The sequence below is a fragment of the Xiphophorus couchianus genome, chromosome 22 (assembly GCF_001444195.1).
Source record: "Xiphophorus couchianus chromosome 22, X_couchianus-1.0, whole genome shotgun sequence".
Classification (NCBI taxonomy): domain Eukaryota; kingdom Metazoa; phylum Chordata; class Actinopteri; order Cyprinodontiformes; family Poeciliidae; genus Xiphophorus; species Xiphophorus couchianus.
This window is the reverse complement of record NC_040249.1, coordinates 9609269-9636120: the sequence shown is the minus strand read 5'-3', so window position 1 is coordinate 9636120 and position 26852 is coordinate 9609269. Positions and strand designations below refer to the sequence as shown.

The 26852-nt window shown below is 37.6% G+C and overlaps 1 protein-coding gene across 2 annotated transcripts in view; it reads left to right on the top strand.

Moving 5' to 3' along the window:
- The window catches only part of LOC114138396 (protocadherin-15-like), a 175653-nt gene that overhangs the window by 114260 nt on the left and 34541 nt on the right, over window positions 1–26852 (top strand). For both annotated transcript variants that reach the window (XM_028007619.1, XM_028007618.1), the window contains 6 exons: window positions 3921–4049; window positions 8513–8818; window positions 10491–10721; window positions 13384–13500; window positions 15857–15997; window positions 17678–17790. In XM_028007619.1, coding sequence (XP_027863420.1) covers window positions 3921–4049; window positions 8513–8818; window positions 10491–10721; window positions 13384–13500; window positions 15857–15997; window positions 17678–17790 — 1037 coding nt within the window. The remainder of the gene's footprint in view (window positions 1–3920; window positions 4050–8512; window positions 8819–10490; window positions 10722–13383; window positions 13501–15856; window positions 15998–17677; window positions 17791–26852) is intronic.

Below are 26852 nucleotides of genomic sequence, written 5' to 3'. Positions count from 1 at the left end.
TTCATTCTGAACATTGATTGGCTGGTCCAATACTGACTCCTACACCAATCTATAAACACATCAACCTTGACCTTGACATGTAGTTTCATGTGCTTTTTGAGTATATTTTTTGATGCATAAATTATGTTATTCTTTTATGTTAAGTTAGATTTGAAACTATTCTATCAAAAGACTTACTGCACATTTGTTTGTGTTATAGTCCTTACAAATTGGGATGTTAGACTGCAAAGAAAAACAGAAGGAGAAGCTAGAGATGAGTGCATCTTTAGTAAAAGATCTTGGTAACCCACCCCGTGGCCTTTTGCTCTGCACATTATTGATTTATTAAAAAGAAAACTTCCCAGTGACTGGGGGTGCGACAAAACTCGTAACTCAGATTATGTTAGTTTTCAAATGAGAATTTCCTTTACAAAGGAAAACAACTATCCAAACTAACCTGGTTCCCTGTAAAAGCATTTCAAATCAGATTTAAGTATTGAATTTCACAAGGCTACACCAATTCCTTTTTGGAGGTGTTGTTAAGTATATACTCACTAACAAATACACTTAAATGATTTTCTGACCACTCCAGTGCCAATAAAGTTAAGAGAACTCATGGTTGGGAACAAACAAAATGACCAAAACTATAAACCTTCATATGTGTGTGGAAAAGTGAAAGAAGAAAGCAAGCATTTGTTTGTGATATTTTTCTTTTCTGTCAGCTAGTTTTGCACAAAACAAATTGTCCTCCACTTTTAACAGATTTCTAAATTTGTATTCTCGCCAGACTTTAGTGAAAACTACCAAGCTGACTTGGATCCCAAGTATTCACCCTGGCAAGTTGGATCCCTCCTGGCGAGAATGAGTACCAGACTTCTAATAGTCTGATCGTATCAGTCGTTGCTAAACGACGTTTCTGGTCAAGATTATCTCTTAAAAGCGAATATGTCAGCAACCACCTCTGTATCTATCAGACATCTGATTTAGAAGGTCAGACATCAAAGAGCCTCATCTATCTAACATTAAATCAAAAATCACATCTCATTAACCAGATTCAAGTCCAATGGGTTGTGATGATTTTGTTTCTTCTTTGTCATATATAAGTCAAACCACAGTTGGGAGTTGACCTTAATTTACCAAATGCTCTTTTGAAATGGAAAATGAGTTGATCTTATTACAACAGCATCCTGCATGCATTCACATTGTCTTTTCCTTTGGAAATGAAGACACTCTTGTAAACAATCTCAACATTCCCTTGGCGCGTCTTTTATAGATGTTACAGTGCCAATGATAATTAACAACAAAGAAAAACAATAACAAAGGATTCCCCAACGATAGTGTGGGGAGGCTCACAATAACTATACCATGTGACAATCGTCCTGTTTGGCAGGGAAGCTTCAAATGGCTGCCTTCTCGCAGGTATTTTCACCCACTGGGGCCACACCACAATCACACATCTTTCCATCCCCAAATAAATGCAGTCCATACCCTTATTTGCAGGCATATTTGCCCTGCAACAATTACAGCTTCTGCACATTGTGCCATTTTCTGTGTTGATTTATCGAAGCACCACAGGGGTTTGAACTTTGTCCCTATATAAAGGTCATAAGCTATACACTTGTCCTCAGAGGCTGTGCTAATGAGTGGTGCAGTGGGGAATTGGTTTAGCCAAGTGAGCTATGGGATCAAAAAACCCACAGAAATACTAATTGAAAACAGATGGCAAGATACAAATGTAATTTGATTCACTGAAATCAATGTGGTGAGAAAAACACAGATTGTTGTTATGCGATTATATAATGTACTAAAAACACAGTTAATAATTTAATCAATATTTTAAAATGTTGCTTTATTCTCAGACTAACTACAGTCTGAGAATAATTATAAAAGCACCTTCCTCTTTTAATCAAAACCCAAAGGTAATTAAATTCTTTCTTTGACACAAGCTAAAATACATCATTAAATTCAATGTTAAGGATGTGCAGTCATTTTTTAAATCAACAAACAGCAGTATTTTGGATGTCTTTTTGCAAATAGTGTTGTTTTTAACATTACAATTCAAACCATGTATTTACATGGACTGTATAAAAATATACATCTTTTTCTCTGACTAATATCATACTAAATATTTAGATGTTTACGTCATTTGAACTATCCAAATTATTTGTACTGGCTTTAAACATTTTTGAATTGCACAGTTGATGAAAGAATAATTTACATCATTTGAGTTCTATCTAGGCACACTTAAAACATAATGTTTTTCTTTTTGTGTGACAGTGTAGAAAAAAACAACAGAAATCAGCCAAACTATCAGATTGTCTGATTTGAATTTTATCCTCATATCTAATAGAGTTTTTGGCAGGAGGAAGAACAGAATAATGATGCTGACATAGCTGAAGTAAACTTTGCAAAATATTCAGAATGAATAATTTTTTCTTTAGAACATGAAATCAAGCAGGAGTGATTCCAAGATTCATTCTTTCAACTAATAAGCAATTTATGGAGGCAGTTAAAATTAATTGATCTTTTACAGCCAGCATTAAAAAAATAGATATCCTAAATGAGACAAAGATGTCAGACAGTTGGACTAATCTGTGAAACAGAATGAGTTTAAAACAATTGATTTGATTTTTTTTTCTTGCTTTTAATGCGGAAAGGCAGAAAACACAGGAGTAATTCGAAATCAGTGAATAAGCAGTCAAAGTGTTTTAACCCTTACAGAGATGCTTTTAGCAACCTTTTTGGTGATAATTTTTTACTAAATATAACCAAATATTCCACAGAACAGTTGCACTCCTCTAATAGGAAGTACTTATTGTGCGATAAAATGTGGATCTGTTTGACTTTGTGTGTTGATATGTTGTATTATTATATCTCACAGTTTTCAATCATCCATCGAGTCATCATCTATACAAACTTATCATCTATACAAACTTATCATCTATACAAACTTATCTTTGCAGGGTTGTGGGAGAAGGGGTAAAGGTGGAGCTGGTGTTTATCTCTAGCAGTGATTGGGCGAGAAGCAGGGTACACCCTGGACAATTTACCAATTCATCACAGGGCAACACATAGACTCTGTCTGTCCTAACTCTACATGAACAATCAAATTAACAGTTTGCAATGCGATCTTTAAATTTATTTCCTACTTTAAAAACATCATCAGTTGACAAAAAATAATAAATAAAAAATCATAAAATGTCTGAAAGGTTTTTTTTTGCTCATACCTTACATGTTTTCACACGTGCAAGGTGTGAAAACCTGCATGTCACAGTTTGTATAGTCTGGATGTAGAAGGATAAAGGATGTACAATTTACACTTTATTATTGTTCTACTGCTGTAGAATGGGGTAGGTTGCTTTTCTAGAAGAAGTAATCCTCTCATTTTAATTTTTATTCCATACCTTTTTTGATTGTTTTCTCTACCTAATCCAGTGCCCAAAAGACAGCCTGTAGTCCAATGTTCAAACTGTTGCTAGCTGCACTAATCCAAAAGTAGTTTAGAATGATTTAGATGGAACCTGAGAGCATTCAGTGTCCAAAAGTGAGTAAATCTTTTTCAGTGTATACAATTTGTGTAGCGTATATGAAATTAAGGTATTGTTTCATTGCTGCACCATCTCAGAGAGCTTTTTCAATAGCAGTGGTGCAAATGGGCTCAGTTGCAACTATCTTGCCACCAAATTGTTTAACATGTCCATAACGAAACAACAAAATAATGCCCCTAATATTTGTGACTGCTTGATTTCATTGTTGCTTCACCTTATGCCAAATGCACAAGGTGATGCTGGAAAATGTTACACAACTGTAATAGAAAGCAGGTGCTCAGAAGTGTGATAGGGTTATTAGTTTCTTTCATTGCCTCTACACTCATTTTTCTTTTAAATCAACATGTGAGAAACTCTTTTTAATCCTGGTGTTTCTTTTCCTTTCTGTTTTAGACGTCCACTGCTACCGTGAGCATAGTGGTGACTGATGTCAATGACAACGACCCAAAATTTAACATCACCCTCGGCACCAATTTTACTGTTCAAGAAGAACAAGGCGATCTATTTGTTGGACAAGTCAGGGTAAGTGAAATGTTACTTAAATATGATAATTGTGTATTTTAAAGTAGTAATATATTTTTTATTTTAACCACTACACAGCTACATTTCTGATACAGATTGCAAAGTAAGCTATGACTTAGTTATTGTTGCTGTCCATTGAGAATTACCTGATTTTATTCAACACAGTTGACTCACAGTTGCCTCCCTGATGGCTGTCTTGGCTGAGCTGTCATGTGTAGTCATATTTTCTTATTTCTCATGTAGATTAAAGGGCCTGAATTCTGTCAGTGGATTAATCAGGGTATTGAGATAGTTGACATTGTCTGCCAGTATATGCAATATGACCCAGAAGAAGAATATAAACCAGCCTGTTATTCTTGTTTTTGTAACCGTTGTTATACGTTTACTCTACAGAATACGCAGACATTCCTGTACTTATTGAAGTCCAGAAAAAGTTGGCAAAGATATTTAGGTTACTATATATCGTTTGACATTGGTTATTTGTTAACTGGTCTCTCTTTTATTGCGTTCTATTACATACAAGTGCAAACAGATGTTCATGTCTGTAAGTTGTTAGTGTCTTCAGTTTGGGTGTACACACTGTTATATGAGAAAGCATTATGAGTTTATGAAGTGTGAAAGAGAACAAAAGGACACATGAAAGAAACTTGGTGTTTGCAAGCAGTAAAGCTTTCTTTAGTCTCCCTTGCAAGTGTTTCCTCACAAATACAGTGAGCAGCTAGAAAGGGGCTTAGTCCAGTGCACAAACTCCCTACGTCTTGCCCTGGTTTGAAAGCCTTTCTGAGCTGGCAACTCACCATCTTGAGCTGAGATTGTCACCAACTAGAAAAGTACATTAAAGTGCTTAACTCAGCGCTAACCTACTCTCTATGTTGCATTGGAAGACTTTAGGATGCAATAGCGGTGCTTGTTTATTTTCGGTACCTTATGATGGATGTCCTGAAGGTTTCACACTTTGGGTCATGTCCGAATCAGATTAACTTAAAAAAAGTGTTTGAAAAAACATTTCCTGAGGTATCAGAGATATATTAAATAAAAAGAGCTCTCCTCAAAAATGAACAACTTACAGTGTTGTGTAATGCACAAAATGTGGTGATCAGTCTTGGTTTTGATTTGATTGGACAACGTTTCTTGCTGAGTCTCTTTAAAATCAGTAGTTTCTTGGCAACCAGAGGCTTTGTGGAGAGAAGTTGTCACGAGAGACTCATTTGCCAATAAGCATGGATTATGGCGTAGCTGCAGGAACAGGTTGATGGAAGAAGACTTATATTATCAAATACGGATGTCTGTTACTGAATCTGATTGATGGAGGTTATTAAAAGTAGCGCCACAGTAATGGTAGTTTTGATGTAAGCAAAAAATATAGATTTATTTTGAGAAACCAGCTTAAAGAGAACTGCTTTAATGGCTAAACTCTAGATTGATTTTGGAAAAAATATATAATCCAGAAAAGCTAACTGAAGTGGGAAAGTCGAAAGTCCTCCTGGAAATGAAAGATCAAAATTAAGTGTTGTGTTGTTCTTTTCATTTTAAATGATTTATACTACAGTAACAAACATCCCGTCACTGAGTTATAGTGCACAAATAGGGAGATTCTCTGTGTCAGTGTTTTAAGACAGGAAAGAAAAGACAAAAAGTGATTTCTGTTACAAGGTCCAACTTGCTTCACTAATCCAACTTAACTGTGATGTTGCAAGGCAGAGTACATACCCTGTGTATGGTTTCCCTCTGCTGAACTGTAATAACTAAAAGTACAGCTGGCTCAAATTTAAGTACTGAAAATACAGAAAATCTTATTTTCATGCATATCTGTGCTTCAGGCAGATAAGAATACATTTTGTAATTCTACAGAACCTTCCCTGAACTTCTTTGAACCTCATGACGGCTTCATTGTCTCACCTCAACCCATCTACAGCAGCATAAACCCTTTCATTTTTTAAATAAAGTCAAATTGGCTTTCTTTAAAGTCCAATATAAATGTGTTCATATAAATAAGAAGCACTCAAAATATCTTTACATGTTGGAAATTGAGCAGTTTTGCAGTACCTGCCTTTAAATTTGTGTTAACTATTATTTCTGTGTCTGCCTTCAGTATATTTTAGTTTCCTTCTGGTTTATCTATCTTGAGGTAATCCTTTCATGGTGGAGAGACATATGTCTTCAGAGAGAGAGAGATGCTATGCTATTTTTCATGCAGGGAGCACAGATTTGCATTTTAAGACATCATGCTCATTGCACAGCATTTGAAGAGACCGTTCCCCTCGGGATGCAGCTTCTAAATAATCTTGACTCGTAGAGTTCATTTGTGAAGTGTGTCATTATGTTGCTAAGTGATCATATTTTGCCCTGAGATAACATATAGAGCGTAAAGACAGTCTGCCCAGATCCCAGGATATGCCATTCATGACATAGCGTTGAACACACCTGAACTGGCCAACATTTGCTAAAAGCTGTGAAGCCTGATAGATTTTTTTGTTAACTGACAGTGTTACATGAATACCAAGCATTGCTCTCAGTTTCATCATTCCTTTCTGATAAGCTGAGAAGTGATCAGTAATTGCTCTGTGCCTTTTCCCAAGCCTGAGTAACTTCTTGAGATGAAGATCCTGTGCCTAGCTGAACACATTTTACTCCTTTCAAAACAGGAGCCTCCAGCTCCCTATTGCATGATATGTTAAATAACTGTCCGAGTGACAGAAGAGCAAGTGGATGAGAAGCAAGAGTGTTGAAAATAAGCTACTATTTGTGTCCATTTAAGCATTTTCTTTTAAAACATGATGTTATAGTAAAATCATCTGCCTTGAATTCACCTGCAGGGTTGGAGACATAATGGAGGCAGCAATGAGGCTCCAGGCAGCTGCCATGGGTTTGGATGACTGGAGTCTAAATACATAATGCTATTAAGTAGCTTAATGCTAGCCTTAAAGTGCTTTGGATTATCGTGACAGTAATTGGAACCAGTTCCCACCTGTTCTTTTTTTACACACACTTGAATAGATTAGCAAAAATTTGGCTACCGCCACTGACAGTCGTTGTTCTGGAACCGATAACTCATGCAACATTTAAACTCATTCTCCCTGCTCTCAGCAGGGGAGCCATAGACTCAGCAGTGCTGACAACTGGTGGACAAATTCATAAGAGCTTGTGTCAAGATCATCATAAAGGCATCATGTAAAATTCTGCAGCAATTTGATTTATGTTTTGTTGTGTTCTGGATAAACTCTGTTTGATGATTGAAACTGTGTCTAATGACCACGAGATGTTTGTGAACTTAACTAACTCCCCCCAAAACAACAAAAAGAAATCTTCGTAAAGCTGAGAAAAAAGTGGCTTTTTCTATATCAGAACAATATCTCCCAGGTGTAGACTCACCATGAACACTTTGAAGGAGAAATGTTGCGTTGGCCTCAGACAGTAAATAAGAAGCTGCTACATGGCTAAATCGAGTCCGCACCTGGGCTGTACCACTTTCATTTATCCACATGAACAACTCCTAAATGTGTCACTTAAACCTTAAAGGACTTATGGCACATTATTTCACACATCTACTCCTTTTGTGGCTTCATTTTTTTTATTTGATCTACGATGCCCCTAACATTCTGTTACAGAAAAGTGCTAAACATGTAGAATCGAATAGGAAACTATGTAAGTTCCTCTACATGTCTGCATTACCACTGAGTAGCCCATTGTTTCTTGTGGTTTTCAGCCACAAATCTCTATTTTTTCTGTGGTCATGTTTGACTCTGTTTCTTTATCGAATGTTTTATTCAGAAATAGATTATTAAAGATTTATTCTTTTATTGCAAAGTTTACAAATCACACATTTGCTTGAGTTTCCATATCAAGAGGAGAAATGAGACTTAAAGGTTGTTGTTTTTGCTCGGCTGCATCACTGAAGCTTCAGGGCTTTGTTGTTGAAAGCTTTGTAAATATGCAAGGCATCGAGACAAAGCCAAGCTCTAACAAATCATGTAATGGATCCAACTCCAACCCAGTTGCTGTTTGCATGAGGTGAAATATGTGTTCAGTGCTGTTTTAAAGCCTGTTAATCATCTGCTAATTCTTTGTGAATATCTATCTTTTTATTATTACTAGTGAATTTAAAAAGATTCAGTGTTTTCCACTGTTTATCATAAATATTTATTTTTGTGATGTTCAATTTTACAGAACGTTTCTTTTCTGTTATTAAGCTTTCCTCTGATTATTTCAGATCTGTTTTCCACCATTTCCTTTCATTTTATTGCTAAGTTGCTAGTGCAATAAACGGAGCTGGTTATGGTCACCTTACTTCAAGAGCACCTTACTACTGCCAGCACTTAAAGTCTGTCTGTTTAAAAAAAACAAACAGCAGTTGCAACTGGTTGGCATGAGGCGAAACAAACTAAAGACACTGACTCATTTTAGTTTTTCTTGTAGAAGTACACTCATTTAAACACCCTGTTTGTTTTTTTTTTTCTCCTTAGGCCACTGACCCTGATGCAGGAGCCAATGGTCAGGTTTACTACCGGATTGTCAATCATCCTGACTTGTTTGTAATCAGTGCCAACGGAAGCATCTACACAAAACGATCTCTAGACAGAGAGTTAAGAGATCAGTATAGCCTCATAGTTGAGGCCTCAGATGGGGCGGTAGACCCTAGAAGAACCACCTTGACGCTCTTAGTCCAGATTTTGGATGTAGATGACAACAGCCCGGTCTTCTCACAGCGAGACTATGTGGTGAATGTACCTGAGAACAGCCCAGTGGGGACTGTGGTTCTGAAACTAAGTGTAAGTTTTTACCATCAAAGTCACCATTTTCCCCTTCCTGTATCAAGAAGTAGTAGTAAGGCTCGTTATTCAGTGAGAAAATTGTCAAAATGGGCAAAATCTGTGGCAACCAAAATACAGTCTTCTTGGAGAGACACACTTTCTCTCTTACCACAGGCACTTTTTGACAGAACAAGACCTGAAGCTTTTCTTTTTTCTTGAGTCATATCCAAACTTCGGTAGATCCATCCTAACTGGCAAACATCAACACACTCCACAAGATAAAATAAATAATAAAAAAAACTGAAGGTGTTTGCATCTGGCCCTAACACTGTTGAATATCAACATAAATATGTGCAGTGAGGTGAGGCATAGAGAAACCGGTCACACGTAGAGCAAACACTAGCAGGGGGTCGAATAATTGCTGGCATATCGTGAATGACATCTCCCAGACAGGGATATAGCAGGAGGTGGGGAGAGTAAGAAGAATAGGGAGGTAAAGAAGGCAAGGTACTTGAGTGACAGTGGCAGTGTGACACCTTCATAAACTATACAACACATCACCCCTGAACTGACACTGGTGGCAGGGTAGATACCCACTGGGCAAAGGGAAAACAAACCAGAGTCAAATATGTACCAGATTTACATTAGCATTGGCAGCATTTTTTTATTTTTATTAATATAAAGATGCCTTCAGGCATTTACAAACTTCCGTAACGCACAGAACTTCATCCGGCCATCCATTATTTTATGCTGAACTGGGATCGGGTCTCAGGGGCAGCAACCTAAGCAGAGAAACCCTGACTTCCTTTTCCCCAGCCACTTGGGCCAGCACCTCCAGGGAACTCCCAAGGTGTTTCCAGGTCAGCTGAGAAACATAATCCCTCCTGCGTGTTCTGGGGTTCCCTCAGGGTCTCCCCTGGGTGGGATGTGCCTGGAACACGTCATCAGGGAGGAATCCAGGAGGCATTCTAACCAGATGTATGAGCCACTTAAATGGGCTCTTCTCAATGTGGAGAAGCAGCGACTTTACACTGAGCCCTTTCTGGATGACCAAGCTTCCCACCCTAAGGGATGTGAATATTTTTGCAAGAAGTTGGACATATTGAATCAGTTACATCAAATCTAAATTCAAGGTTTAGTTTTTTTAAAATGTATATGTTATCCATTAAGGGTTTCTTCTAACTGACTGCATTCTTATGACTTTTATGGTGGCAGTGTAATCTGTTTGCAGATTATTTTATTTATTTATTTTTCTTGAACTCATGGGAATTTACACAGCTCTTTATAGAAGATGTAATTTAAGAACTTTGACACAATACTATTTTGAACTTATTGTTTTCCTGCCTGAAAAAACTTTTTCTGAGTAAACATTTCCAATAAATTGAATTTGGCCTGGGTTTGAATAATTTCAATACCTGCAGGCTTAATCTTATAATATATTGCATTAGCCTTTGGAAATTATATCTGCTTTGTGAGTTGGGATTTCATTCTTATGAACTTTGGCTTTCCTCAGCGGCTTAATTTAATGAGAACCTGATTAATGAATGATTGGGGTAATCCCTGGAGCTGCAAAATTTTAAATTAAAACACAACCCTAGCTTTTTTTGAACATCCTGCTGATTATTTTTTTTTCAACATCTCTCGTCTTCTAGAATCCTCATATCTCTGCTTCTCTTCATTCTTCTTGCAGGCTGTGGACGTAGACCTCTTTTCCAACATCACATACCGCATCAAGACTGAGTCAGCCAGGCAGCTGTTCTCTCTTAACCCTATCACTGGGGAACTAGCTGTGCTGCAGACCCTGGACTTCGAGGGTCTGGCAGTTATAGGCATGGGGGCTTCTTACACTTTCCAGGTAGAAGCTGTCAACCAAGGAGCCCGAATGCCGCCGGGACAAGCTACTGTCACAGTTCGCATCACAGTAAGAGCCCAAAGACTGCCTGTGCAGCGCCTCCTCTCAGTTCTCTGTTCTCTGTACCTCCTACTCTCTCTACACCTTCATTGTTGCTCTGGAGATGTGGCCTTGATAAGCAACTATGCAGTGAGTCATTAGCAAGGTTTCGCAGTCATAATATCTTTCAAAGGGCACAACACAGAGACCATAATGCCAAAGTGAATTGAAAACATTAAAGTAGTGCAGCTGTGCTGTCATTGCGCTATGTCTCTCACTGCAGTGGGTGATTGAATTACCTTTGTAAAACACATTTTAGCCTGCTGACCTACTCACCCACACTGCAACACCACAAAAAAGAGCTTTGATGGATTGGTGTTTCTGCCTCGCATGCACTGCTATTCACGATCTGAATGACTCATTAGCTTTGTGACAGCAATTATGGCAGGCTTTGCAGAAGCTTGTCTTTTCTTTGCAGCCTTTTATAAGCTGAGCGAACAAAAGGATTGTGTTGTGAGACCATGCATCTCTATTTAACAATGTGTGTTTTTTTTGCTCTGATTAGTTCTTCAAAATGTGTGCACATTCACAGTGTCTCTGCTCATGAATCTGGCCTATCTCTTTAAGATTTGCAGAATTAAGCTATGAGAAGGTTTTCTAACATGTCCTGATAAAAATACGCTTTGTGGCATTATGTGCGCCGTCACCAAGGGTAAAGGAATGGCACAGGCATCAACACCAAACCTGTCTCTGCCATTTGAAATGACTACGAATGAGTCTAATGGATTCAGTCTAGCCTCAAGGGGACTAAAGATTGAGTTGATTCCACTGATTTCACTCTGTCTTTTATGTAACACCTCAAGAGAGTTATTTGAAGTAATTTCCGTATCCTTCCTTTTATGCTGTTGATGCTATCTGTTTACTTTGTATTACTAGCTGTGATGGATTTTCTGTTGCACCTGTCTTGCAGCTCTCAATGTTCCTTTTATTACTCTGTGTATCTCAAATGTTTGAGATTATACATTTGCACATGTTTATTACATTAAAGGATTTTCAGTGTAGTACAGGTAAGACAAACTGAATGATCCACTGTAACATCTGTTGCTAAAAAATCAAGCTTTTTTGTTCAAAGCATAACTATGATCCTGCAAAAAAAAAAAATCCCAAAACCTGCAAAAAAGATCAAAGCGCGAGACTACTGCTCATGGCTCTGACTTTTGAGAAGAGGAAAAATCAAGACAAGGAAGAGTTTATTTATTGGATAAGTTTAAATACTAACAAATATTTGATTTTGCTCCTGTCGTTTTTCCTATTTTCACATGGCAAATCACCTAGCAAGATGTTTATTTTCTAACTTTTTATGCAGTGTTTTGCACTGTTTTGTTTTATTTAACCTAAGAAAGCTGATTAAAAGTGTTACATGTGTTATTACAATTTAACAAGACCTGGATACCACCTAAACTACCTTGACCTTTAAGTTTAGTTGCTTTCAACTGAAATCCATAGCTTTTCCTACAAAAAGTGAGAAGAATTTTTTTTTTGTTATTTCAAAGAAGTTTTCCATTTCCAAATGTGAAATTATCTGGATCCCTGAAATATCTCTCTAAACAATAAATAAATCGATATAAAAGTCATAATTGGCTCATAAATGTACCTTTCTAATTATAACTATCTTTTCAAACAGCGAGGGGTTTGAGTGGATGCAGTGCACACAAGTCTGAAACTTTACTATTTACGGTAGAAAATACAAACTAAAATTAATATTTAAACAGGCTTCCTAATCTAATTGGACAGCTGTTCATTTTTCTGGACTGCATGCCTTGATGCAATTTGTGGAATCTCATGTTTGTTGCTACTGCTTTTAACCCTTGATCTTGTTTAAATTGTCTTAACTTTTATGGCTTGACTTTTAGCAAAATACTGTCTTATTGCTGATATTTGAAAATATATTTTCTTACTTGAAAAGCTCCAATCTGCCATTTTAATAACAAGATTGGCTCCTTAGGGTTTTTGTCATAAAACTAAGCCATGAGATTTTGACTCTCTCTTAAACATTGCATCATTTGAACAAGCTGAATAAAACTTGAATAAAAACTTGATCTCCCTTCCATAATATTTAAACACTATAAACTGAGAACACACTGTGTATATTCTTTAAAAGGAATCAGCACACTACTGGTCACTCATCTCTGTTCACAAAAAAATGTCATGCCATGAAATCTAAAAGCGTGTTGCCCATTACTGTTTTTAAGGTAGTGCTGTTGCTGAAAGTACATCTGACTTGATAAAATATGTTTGTTAAGCATCAGACTGTAAGTGAACCAATGTTTTTTTTTTTTTTTTTAGCCAGCTAATATCAGCCTGTTCTAATTCCATTTATAAAACATAAAAAGCAGCAGGACAAGTAGGAATAATATTCTGTTAGACAAGCACATTGAATCAAAACCTATTTCTACATTTATTATGTGGTTGTGCTATATTTAGCTGAAGCTTTTCAGCGTCAGAATTATTTTACACGTTTATTTAAAGCTTTGTGTTGATAATATCTAACCGTATTGTTAACCTTTTTTCACGCAGTGAGATTCTCAAACTCGCTCTTTCCTAGTTGCACTGCTTACAAGCAGTTTATTGATGTTTGTACGAGAGACTAATTCAGAGTTGTGTGCTGAAAAAAGAAATCTTGCTATTCCAGGACATGAATGACTTCTCACCTGTCTTCAGTCAAGATCTGTACAAGGGCTTGGTGGCCCCCAATGCAGAGAAGGGAACAGTCATCACCACCGTTTTTGCTGCGGACCAAGATCCACCAGTGAGTGCAGATTAAAAAATGAGCCACACGACAAACTCACATTTTACACCTCCTCCGTACACATCCATCTATCCATCCATCCATCAATCCATCCATTTTCTTACACCGTTATACCATTGTGGTCGGGAAGGGTGCTAGTGCCTAACTCCAGCTGTCAATAGGCGAGAGGCAGGGTACGCCCTGGACAGGTCGCCAGTCCATTGCAGTCTCTGTATACAGTTTAGGTGAAATTAATAAGAAGCTAAATATTTCCTAGCGACTGCATACTGCTGTCAGAAAATGAATCATTTTCAGCTGCAGTATATTACACAAACCATTTTCATGGTGTGTTCAAGACTGCAATCCTCTCATTGGAGATACAGAGCTGTGTGTGTATTCACTTTGCACTTACTTATATATGTAAGATTATCTTTGTGTGCATCTGTCCTTGTATGAGGCCTCTACTATTTCTGAGATTGCACTTTTCTTTTTTATGTGGCAATGCTACTTCGGATATTTAAGTTTTTCCTTTATTTGCTTTTTTTTAGGCATCCTATGTTAAAAAGTGGAACGGAAAATGTCTTCAGCTCTGAGTTGGTTTTTTTGTAAAGTTGTGCATGGCTGGACTCCTATGCTATTAGTGGCTCTCCTGCTGGTGGGATCTCACCAAGGCTGAATAAGCTTGTATTCTCTCTACTGCACATGGACACTGAGGGAAGCGGATGGCTGTCAATTCTAGCTGTGGGTGGTAGAACATCTTCACAATGTCACCCTGGCTGTTCTACGTCTCACTTTATCTGGGAAGGAGGCTCTCCCTCCTGTTGCTCGCCCTCGCCCAGTTTTTGTAAATCTCAAACTTTTTCTTTTTAAGTTGAACTTTGACATTGTTGCTGTTATCATTCTGAACCTCACAAGGGACGTTTTTCACTACAGTAAATATTCAATAGTGCTAAAACCTGAAAAAACAAAGCCAGAAGCACAGTGACAGTATGAATGGTGTAATAGAGACGAGAGAAAATGGTTTGACAACCCAGGTCCCCAAACTAACCCAGAATTTTCCTGGCCTGGATTTGATATTTAACTGACAGCATGACACACACAGACACCCTTGCTTAAACATTTGCACCAGGCCATAAGCAAACTGCACTCACAAAGAAAAAAGTGTCATAGTAATATGGTGTATAAAAAGCAATAAATACTGACAATTACCTCCTTTCTCATTACCTGTTCCTCGAAAGAGGTGGCATTTATAACTGTCTGTACAAAAGGTTTCCACGGTGATAAATATTTGTTTTTCTTCAGACCATGATGTAAAAAACCTGCTATTTTGTAGCTGAAAATGAAAGTCCTTTTTTTTCTGTCTGTTGCAGAAGTGCAAATTTACTATAATTGATTCTGGCAGCTCTTGTATTCCCTGTAGTTTTTTAGTCACAGATCTGATTAGTCAATAATCCATTTACAAATAAAATAACTAAATTAAGACATTCCACTCGCTCAGCTCTGGCCCTTCAGTTGCTTCAAATAAATACTTGTTTAAAATGTATTGAATTTGCAAGATCAACCTACTGTATATTTTCATTTTCTTCTGGTTATTTGTGGTCGGGATGAAGCATACTATATCTGGGCGGAAACCTACACATCCCTCTCCAGTGTGACATGCCTTGAGTACCTCTGAGAGAGGTGGCCATCATCCTTATACCTGCTTGTCCATTACCAAGTCTTCCTCAAGCTGCTTAATGTCTGGTTCGGTTCTACCCCAGTTTGCAATGTTATACATTATGGACTGTTCCTCACTACTGTGGGCGTGAATGGTTCCTTCTAGGTCTGGATGGATAGGTCTTGAATAAGATTAACTGTGAAATGATTGTTAATCAGGATCCATGATTAATCATAATCAAGGGTCATAGTAAAGTCCATATTGTCGTAGATGAACTGAATTGTGCTAAGCTGGACAAAGGGATACATTTAAATATATTTTTTTCTCTGTTAAGTCGCTGATGAGTAGCATAGTTAAGTGAATCAAAGTGAGGGCATATACAGATGTTTGGTGAGGGGCAGGCTAATGGTGGATATAATGGGCTAAGAGTTTTTTTTTAAAAAGACAAGAATGTAGTTATGCATTATGGCAGCTCCACACAGGACAGGCAAAGAGCAGATCTGCTTTTTTTCTTCAGAATCCGTTTCAGCTCAACAAAAAAGTCAATTAAATAGTTACATGTACGCTCAGAAAAACAATGTTTCTACATTTTTGTGGCTTGAATCATAACATTATTTTTTATGCCGCCTTTTTCCATTTTTTAAACTTGTGAAGGTTATTTTTTGATATTGATAGAATGATCCATTATGAGCTATGTTAACTCTTTTCTTGCTTTTACAGGGCACTCCGGCCAGTTTTGTGCGCTACAGAGTTGACCAGGAAAGGTCTCCTTACAGCGGGAGCATCTTTGATGTAGAGCAGGAAACTGGGAGAATCATCACCAAGGTCAACCTCAATGAAGAGCCTAGCGTTACCTTTAAAGTAAGTTGCTACGTAACATGCATGATAAATATGTATACATGTGTCATTTCATACATTTTACTTATATTGTCCTTGTGGTTGTCATGTTAACTGGAGCCTTCCCAGACATTGACACAGATATTCAGAAGGAGGTGCAGTGATGTATTGAGGAGTGGGAAAAAAATGCGCTACTTAAAAGGGCTCCCGTGGAATCCAAGTTGAGTCATAGTAGCTATATATAGCACAGAAGGAGAAGGCTGGGTTGGTTGTGTCGCAGGAACCCGTGTTGTCTTGATTTTCACAGTGTGATAGTGAAAAGTTAAAGCTTAAAAGAAATTGATTTTCGTTGTTCAGTTGTTGAAAGAGCTTGACTAAAATGTATGAAATTGTACTGATATATTGTAAATGGATAATATCTGCTAATATTGAAACAAGAACTGGGGTTGTTTTCACACCACAATCCCAGGTACTCACATAAATCACTATCACTCCCAGGAGGTGACCTTGCCTTGCCTCTATCATTCCTGATCAGTATTTAGGCACCAGTGGAAACTTGATTACAGGTCTACTACACTCAAGAGGGTCTTACATAAAAAAAAGTATTAAATTCAGTCACTCTAATAAAATTACGTTTTTTGTTTATTTCTTGACATTAGCTATTTAAACCATATGATTTTGTCCCCTTAAAACTATATCATATGTATTCGGAAGCATTCCTTAATCTTATATTTTGCCCTAAGTTTTGTATGTCAATTCATCTTGGTTGAGTTAATTCAAAACAAACTCCATGGACCAGCAAAAAAAAATCTGATTTAAAGCCCAGTATTACTGTCTAGTTCAGCTCAGTTGTTTCTAATTTACTATAAGCAAATCATTCCAAATATAATCAGTACCCTCAATTTCAATAATTTAGCGACCATAAAAGTGCCAATTTGTGAAAATGTTTCTCTAAAATGGCCAAATGAAGGGAACTGACAAACCCCTTTAATTAAATCCCCTGGTCCAAACATGTGCAAGATGGGTGACGACATTGAAAAGAATTTTAATTGGAACAAAGCTCTGGTAGAAATAGTTGATGAGGGCAGCCAAATTCTTCAGCCGGCTGGGTGGTCAGCGGGCAGAAATGAGACACAAAGTAAATGCTACTTTCTATTTTACGTTTGAAAATCCATACACACATTGGATGATTTTATATCAGATTTAAAATATAGTTGTTGTTATTTTAAGAAGGACATAATGAAAGTAATCAGGATAAGCACAAAAACTGATTGTCCAATTAGTAACTATCTATTACTTTAGATAGAACTATTTGAAACATAAGTTTGTCAATCAGCTGTAGTGTTGCAGATTGCTTTTCATTATTAATGTGTCTGTCTTTCTGTTTATTTTTTTCATCTCTTGTTCTTCGTATATTTTTTCAAAGGTTCTGTCTATTTTTTCTACTTATCTCTCTCACTCCGCTGGCTCACTCTCTCAGCCCCTTTGCACAGTCTATGAATGTAGATCAGTGCAATCACACTTTCCCTGTATTAGTTTTGCAAGGTTTTGATATCATGTCTTTATTAAGATGCTGAACATGTCTACCAAAAACACCTGGCAAGAACTTCAAAAGAGGAGTTGGAGAGACGCAGTATGGTTTGGAGTTGTGATAATTGTGTGTTTGCGCTTTCATGAGTATATCGTTCTGATGTCTCTTTGTAGCTGTTTGTGATTGCCTTTGATAACGGGGAGCCGGTGAAGTCAAACAGTACTTTGGTGGAGATCACTGTCCTTCAGCCCTCTCTCATCCCGATCTTCACTGAGGAAGAGTATACGTGAGTATCACTGACATGCCGTTGATGCAGCTGACTGCTCCTGTACACTCTCACACCTTGGAGCAGCTTTAGATGTGCTGCTAGACAAAGGGGGGTAGCTGACAACGATTAGAAAGAATGGGCAAGAACAGCTTATTTGATGTCCTGTCATCTATTCCACTTTTTTGACAATCTGAACCATAATGACCTCATAAATTATATATTTTGATTTGCGCTACAATGATGGCACTTCTCCTCATGCATTCATTATGTTTAAGAAAATTTTAGCTATCTGTATATGGCTTGTTGTTTTCAGCTCTAGTATCTCAAGCTCAGCTTTTATATGGCTCTCTTTTTAGCATGACTGATCAAGTTTTATATGTATTTATATACCGGAGCAGACTGTACATTTCAGCACCACTTTAATCCCCATTTGTTTCCATCATAGCAGATAACTAGGCTACACTCTCAGTCTGTAAAGAGTCACTTTTAAAAAAGATGAACTATTTAGATGGTTAAAATGGCAGAGAGCAGATGAGGAAAATATTCTCCTCACTGCTCTGAAATGCAACACGCAGCTTTACTAGGCCATGGTTGGGTGGAGTTTTTCACTAATGATGGTACTGAAGCTTGGGAGGATGCCAAAAAGAAATGTTTTATTAAATATAAACACATTATTAACAGGCCGGTTTAAGCTGCTTGGAAAAATATTGTATGATGAAGCAATAGAGCTGATTCTTGTCGGCTATTATGTCATGCTGCCGTAGGTACTGTTCTGCAGAGATTTAGAGGATCCTTGCCAGACTTTTAAGCTTCCAAGGTCTCGTGGCAAAGTCATCTGGCATGTAGCTAGTCATTAGGAGCTTAAAGTACAGCTTACTTTAAGTGGATTGATTTAGTATCTTGTATGTTTAGAGTCCTGGCAGACTCTCTTTTGTGTGCGAATTTAACAAGTCTATCTATGCATGGAAGGGGTAATGTAAGTGTGGCCTAAACTGTCAACACGTCACTTGAGATGTTGTATCTTTTTTCACGGCTTTGCTTTCTTGTCCATGTTGCAGGTATTAGTTAAACTATGGCTTGTTGAGAGTTTGTGTATGTCTGAAGTTTGTGTGCTTTTATTGGGGTTTAAAAAGTCATTTTGTGACATCAGAACCACTTTAATGTATTTTAATGTGATTTGATGTGAGATGCCTTTATTGGAAGTGGAAAGAAAATGATACATGGTTCTCAAGAATTGCATAAATAAAACCCCCTTTTCTCTGTCATCCTTATTTAAAATCTAGTGCAGCCAGTTGCCTTAAGACATGGCTTTCTCTGTAAATAGAGTTCATCTGTGTTTAATTTGGTCTCAGTTTAAATACAGCTGTTCTTTCTAGATATCTAAAGTTTGTCTTACGAGATAAGTGAACAGGGGCACTGCATGGTGCAGTGGTTGGAGCAGGCGGAGACTGTTCGAAGCACGGAGGCTGCAGACTCGACGCGGCCATTCCGACTTCAACTTGAATCTGTCGCCACATGTCTTTCCCCCCTTCTCACTCTGCACCCTTAATGTCTGAATACTGTTAAATAAAGAATCTGTGCTCAGTACAACAGGTGGGCACACAGGCTTCAGATCTGACCTTAATGAGGAGCGCCAGGGAGTAAGCTACTACTGGAAAGAAGTCTAAAGAATTATGTTTACATATTTCCACAAGCAAACATGTGGAAGAAAGTTCCACATTTTTATTTCTTTTTCAAAGTGTAGTAAGCTGGTTGAAATAAAGCACAATTAAAACTTTAACATTATTCTTTTAAATTTACAGGTAGTGTACAGCTTTGTGGTGGTCCCAGTAAAAAAAAAAGCTTGTGGTTTTAACTTGACAAAGTTTTGAAAAAAGTGTTAAGTACATATTTATAAGGCAGTGTGCACCTCCACGCAGTTTTATTCAATGATTAATACACCGGGACAGCAATGTAGCCATTGAAAAGCCATTGATTGACATTTTGAATGAGTGGCGAGCCTGAAACGCTTTGCAAACTGGTTGGGATCTTTGGTCACACCTCCAAAGTTACCACACAGTGGGAGGCCTACTGTAAATTATGAGCATGAAATCATTAGCCAGGTGCTCAAGCCTCTCCTGCAGAACTAGCCTCTCTCCAGTGGAGAGTATACAATCTGCTTCCTTTGCGATTAACCATCTACTCATTCCTCTCCTCTCAATCTCTAATGATTGTCTTCTCCCTTAAGAAATCTTTCCAACACAAATCACTTTTTAAATGTTCACAGAAGTTCTTGTCTGCCCCAGTTAGTTATAGCAGGAATCAGGTAAGCTATGCCTATAGCTCTGGGGTACACAATTAAAACATCTCAGCGGGCCTTGGCTGACTTAATGATTTCTTCTCCTGCTTTATGGTTGCTCTTCCCCATCTGTCAAAGGGAAATTAGGTGCTCTAGTCATTGTTAAGTCATTGAAAAGAAATTACTTGTACTGTTGTTGCTTTTTGAGCATTGTGTTGCTACTTGTTTTTTTTTTCTTTTTGTTTTGTTTTTAAATTATGGAACTAAACATCTTGTATATATTTTTTGTAGCATCATATATGCATTAGATGTTTGGCTAACCATCACAACACTGTCTTTTATAGTTTACACAAATCAAACACGATCAACAAAATTTGGCTTTTTTGATATAAAAAAAAAACCAACTTAAAATATCCGTTTGAAATCAAAGTCAAAACTGATGTATACAAAATAAAATACAAACTACATAAAGATATGTAACATCAAATAAGCGATTGGCTGATTTTATTACCAATTGGCTAATAGTATCACAATGAGTTGGATAGAGATCACCTGAGTGTAGTGAGCTTGCCTGAAGTGATTGCATCATAAACTCACCTGTGTCTGGACGGTCCATTCACTGGTTAATCAGAATTCCTAGCTGACATTACAGCATGAAGACAAAAGAACTCTTCAAACAAATCAGAGAATGTTATTGAAAAGTATTAGTCAGGAGATGGATACAAAGAATATCTGAGGTACTTAGCCTCCCTTGGAATTCAGTTAAATTTCTTCATATTCCTTTCATGAAGAAATGAAAGGAATATGGCAGATGCGTAAATCTGCCTGGATCAGGCCGTCCTCCCAAACTGAGAGACTGTGCAAGAAGGAGACTAGTGAGAGAGGCCAAACAGCATTTGCCTTGGTTCTTCAACAGTCAAAGCTTTATGGAAAAGTGGCAATGAGAAAGTCACTGTTAAAGAAAATCCATATCAAACCTTGAAGAAAACCACCCAAAGCATCCAGCAAAAGCTACACAGAAGTGGTTTGAAGACAACAAACAGAACTTCCAATTAAAAAGGTATTTTCTCCAACAATTAAAGTAGCAAAATGAGTATCAACTCACTAATTGGATTCAGCTGCTTAAAGTGAGCTCTTTCAATTAATTACTTTTTATAAGCTATGCAAAAATGGTGGCCTTGTTCTGACCAATAAGTATTTACATACGGGCACAATCATGCATTTAGGATTTAACAGGACCACATTTCCAAATGCATATTCCATGATAATTTTGTTTCTGATAACAGACATTAATTTCATTGTCTACATCATTTTCAGAGAGTAAGTAGTAGAATCCCTAGAAAACTATCTGCCTTCAGCAGTACACACCTCTGTAAAATGTGTAGTAGCTTGGAGAAAGTGAGTTGGTGGTTTCCTCAGCTCACCTTTTTGCTAATCTCTGCCTCTTTCCCCGAGACTGCCTCAAATTAGTATTTGCCCTTCCTACTCCTAGAGAATTTGTCAGGCCAAAGACCCTGACACTCAGACCTACGGCAGGATTGAGGGAGCTCTGGTGGAGTCATTGACATTTCAGTCCAAATTCTGGCCCATATCCACTTACCCAGTAGTTGTTTGGCAGCCATTAATTTTAACCACCCTCATTGATCATGTTGGACATGGAGCATGTATATAATACCTGTCCAACAGGAAACAAATATGATTCGGTGAATATTGGAGCAGAAGCATTTCTTTTTGCTCGGATTGAACCAATCTTCCACATGTCACTCCCCTGGAGCCCTTCTCCTCCTCCATATGCCTGGTGAAGACTGTCCTGGAGCCCCAGGGAGCATCCTGGTGAACTATACTGAAGCCTTTTGCTTTTTTCCAAGTCAGGAGCACAATCCTTAAGGGAAGTCTTAAGTTTTGGTCTTAAAGCAAGCAAATGGACACATATTTCTCCTTCTGTGTAACTGGAGATAGGGGGTTAGCTTGCTGTATAACATAGACCAGATATGCGAGTCCCTCCCTAGCTTCAGTTGCTCTAAGGCTATGTTTTCTGGCCTGGTGTTACAAACCTGCTATCTGAGCAGTTTTTTGTGCTGCTTATCTCCCCTCAGCACTTCCCTTTATATATCTACTCTAAATCGCTTGAGACTTTTGCCTGACTGATTCTGACTATGTCATTTTATGTTTCCTTCTCCTCGTCCCCTCTGTTCACTCGCAGCCAAGCTTCCACGTCCCTTGAGTTTTTCTTCTCAGCCTATTACTATTTCGCTTTTTCTTCCCTTTGTGTTACTCCCCACTTGACAGTCAGAGGACCATCACTTTTCTAAAGGGGTGAATAAACAGGGATTTTTTTATATATATAAAATGTCCTCATCATTGAAGTTAGCTTTGCTTACTTACTTAAATACAAATCAGTTTCAATATTTATTTTTATAGTCATGACAGGGACAGGTTCAGTGAGTAATAAAAACATTGTTACTATAATCCCAGTAGCTAAATGTTCTTTTAATTATCTGCCCCTGTGCTATTTCCCAATTCTGCATTTGAAAACACACACACACACACCCACACGCACGCCAACAACAGATACAGTTGCATCTTAAGGAATTAGAATATAATCAAAAATATAATTAATTAAAAAATCCGTTTTAAAAGCAAAAGAAGATGATATAATTCAATACACAGAGTGATATATTTCAAGTGAGTATATTAGAGATTTTATGAGTTTGGCTTACAGCTTATGTAAACTGACAAGTCCCTTCCAGAGGACTTACAGTTGTGACATCACAATGAAATAAGGTATCCCAAGCAAAAAAAAAAAAAAAATTAACCTCCGAGAATAAAATATAGGTTAATAAAATACACATAATTTTTGTTGTATTGATATGTATACAAGGATGTCTTGTATGTATGTATATATTATTTGTGAAAGTCCACTTAGTAAAAATATATCTGGGTCACAACTTTTACCGGAACTTATAAAAAGGAACGGAGGAGAAAGGGGTGGGGCAACACGCTGGAAGAGACGCCGAGCGACGGTCCGAGGAGCTGGCAAGATTAGCCCGGAGAGAACTGACTGCTGGACTAAAAGCGTGGCCAGAGCAATTCACAAAGGGGTCAAAAGTCTTCTGGAGGCAAGGTAGAGCCACACGTAGCGTTGACCGGACCCGAGGCGCTCGCGATCCAGGCCTGACGAAGGGAACCGCCCGGGCACACAAACGCCGACCCGGTGAGACCCTTCCAATTTTTTTTTTTTTTTTCTTTCTTTCTTGTATTTTTGGTGCACGAAGACGGATTAATATTTTTGGGCCCCAGCGTTGTTTTTTTGTGGCGCAAACGGAACTTTATTTTTTTTGGATTGCCTAATTATGGACTTTTTTGATGGACTATTATTATTGATGAACTATTTCTTTTTCTTTTGATTTATTGGCTGGGTTATGGTCTTAGATTTGACTGTTTCATGGTGTACTTGTAAAAAATTAAAGAATGACGGGTAAAATACTATGATTTCAGGAAAACAATTGATGATTAAATGTAGCGGGCAGCTAGTAGCCGCTTCAGTGCGCTGAGGTGTCCCCTCTTTCTTTTCATTAATGAAATCGTTTTTCTAGCATTGTTTGATGGTCATGCTTATTATCAAATTCGTATAAAAAGAAGTAAAAGGACTCACTTGAGCGTGTACATTTCCTGTTTATTCGAGGATTTTGTTACACAGTACAGAAGCAAAAATCATTTTTAAGACATAAATACAATGTTATGGCCATGTTATGATGTATGTAACCATGTTGAAGGCTACTTATTTGACAGTAGTTGAGCAGAAGTTATTAGGATGAGCTACAAAATGTTAAGAACAAATAATTTACTGTTCACCAAGTATAAGCATATTTTTGGAAATGTGAGTTTATGAAAAACATGCAGGACATAAAGTTGTGCAAATAAGAGGAATAACTAGGATTGGGAAAAGAAAGTCCATTCATGAGTTTGCTGGCAATACACAAGGCAAGAACTCTAAGGACTACAACTATTGGATTCTTGTGTTAAGCAGTATTGATTTTTTTTCTTCATTTCCTTATTCAGCAAGTTCCTAAGCCTGTTATTAAGATGCTTTTTGAATAAAATACATCTAATAATATCAATCCAGGATATTATATTGAAAAATTCCCTGAGAAATATCCATATAACATGAGAAATAGCCCAAATTTTAGCTAGACCGGATCAAACGCTTTGTACTAGTCAATATATTACTTAGTAAAAATATATTCTTAAAAGCATTCCTTGATATTTTGGTAACTAAACTGTAGCTAAGAATCACCTGCCAAATTTCAACACGGCTACGGTTCTTACATAAATTAGCAGATGACATGCTCCCATTCTATGCATCTCTTTTAGTGGCAATTTTAGCGATTTGCCAGCTGTTTATAAAAGTTATAGAGGTTCTCTGAGCCCACATATTTATGCTCACTGCCATGCATTTCAAGGCTGAGCTGTGAAAATTACACTGCATTCTCCCACACATTGGCTTTATGCCTCACTGAAAATCTACATTTAAATAAATCAACTTCTCTGTAATCTGTTTGTCGGTGAACATTTGTTCTTTAGTTCCTTCCTTTCTTTCTTGACTTGTAGTTTTAGGGCGTGGGGCTTCTTAATGTAACTGAAGGGCATGATTGATTTTCAGCTGCAGGTTTGAATCTGTAGCATTGAGCCTTAAACATGTGAACTCCAGAGGTTTGCTGACCTTTTGCTCAAATCTGCTCAATAGACAGGCATCATGCAGCTGTCTAACTGACACAAAGTCATCATTGTACACATCCAAATATCAGATAAAGGTCAATGCAGAAAGACAGAGGAGACAAGCAGCATAACCTATCATTAAGGGCTCACCCTGGCTTTTTAGATAAGTGTTTGTAAATGTAGTGTATGCGCAATCTTGACAAATATAATGCTTATAAGGTCAGTTTTGTCTTATTATTATCCTGTATGAAATGAGCAAGAAAATGCATGGTGGCGCAGTTGGTATCAATGTCGTCTTGCAATAAAAAGGTCTTGGAATTTATTCCCAGCATGTTGTCGTTCCACAAGGAGTTTACATGTTCTCCTTGTGAGTTTTCTCTTTGCACAAATGCCAGCTCTCCAATAGTCTAGAAGCATGTCTGTTTGGTCAATTGGTTACTCTAAGATTCTCTTAGGTACGACTGTATATGGTTGCCTGTTCTGTGTGTCTCTGTGTTGCCCTGTGATGGACTGGTGCCCTGTGCAGGGAATACTCTGCTTCCACTTTCCTCATAATCCCCAGAGATGAACACCAGGTCTCCTGTGACCCTCCAAGGACAAGTGCGTAATGGTTGGATGGCTATTATTTTGTAAAATATTTTTCCCATGGATGGATCTTAACACTGACCGTAGGAAACAAAATAAAAACTGAAATCCAGTTACTGAGTATTGTTTTGATCTTTCTTGTTTCACATTTGTTGGCATTAAATACGGAAGGGGTCCTAGCCTACCCGCAGAACTGCAAAGAGCATTTAAATTTTGTCTTTTGAAGTTATATCACACCTTTAATCCACTGGGAAATCTTAAGTAGGTTGACTTTGAGTTTGTTGTTAAATGTGGTATTGACTGAAAAACTAAGCTCTCAAAGAATTTTTCTTTCCATCAGCTTTTATAGAAACAGAAGCTGAAATGTTTTTCAGATTTGTAATCATCATTCATCATTTGAATATTTGCTTGTAGGCAGAGACACACCAGGGTGGCACATCAGCTTACTAACAAAACTTACAAAACAAGACTTCAATTCATCCATCTCACTCAGTAAATTGAACTGATAAATGCTGAACAAATGGGTAGCAAAATAAACAAAAATTCATGATTTACCCTATGTTTTATGATGAACGTTTTGTGCAATCTTGGAAGTACACTTCATTCACATGATGCACATCTGAATTTAGTGTATTAAAAAAACTCATCAAGCACAGGAAGGTCACATCTGACACTCTCATGTTAGGCTCATTACTTGTTTTTCAGTCTGTTGTGCATTGCAACAAAGGAACCGAGGTATAAAGTGGAGTATGGTAGACACGGCAACAGCTGCCCCTGTGGTGTGTAACAAGGTTTATCCGCCTCTGCCTTGTCTCGTAAGCATCACTCTGCCATTGGCCCTGGGGCAGAGTGCTTGCTGACACATGTGAGCCGCCCGCATCTCTCAGCGGCATGTCATTCACTCTCTCATGTTGACACCGGGACCTTCTGCTGTCTATAGACATGTCAGGTTGCTCTTCTGTCTATGCCACTCTTCTTGCTCTAGATTAGTTGGGGTTTTTTTTCATCTCAATTGAAAAGTAACTTTGGCCCTACTTAGGAAAAAAATAACAGATTGGATGTAATAGAATTCCTCACGAATTGACCTTTGTAAAAAAAATAAATAAATAAATTTCATTGTTTAAGCCAGCTTTCATGCAAATATCTGGATACTAGTAGAGCAACAATCTATCAAAGCAAGATTATTCCACTTGTCTGTCTAAATCACCCAATTTATATGTCCAAGGTCCTGTTTACATGTGGTTCCACTTTTATAATAATTGGCATACTTTAGTCATAATAATATCCACCTTAGCATTCCTCAGCAGTTTTCAACCCTCAGGCAAAGCCACTTTGTAGGAAGGTGATAACAGTGTTGCCTCCTCCTGGAATTCACATTGTGTCTGCTCCAGACTGCCTTCATTTTCTTCTTAAATTGAAAGATAACCCTAAGAAAAATCAGCATATCTCGCTTAGCGATGCTACAGTATGTGTTTTAACAAACCAAACTCATTCTTTA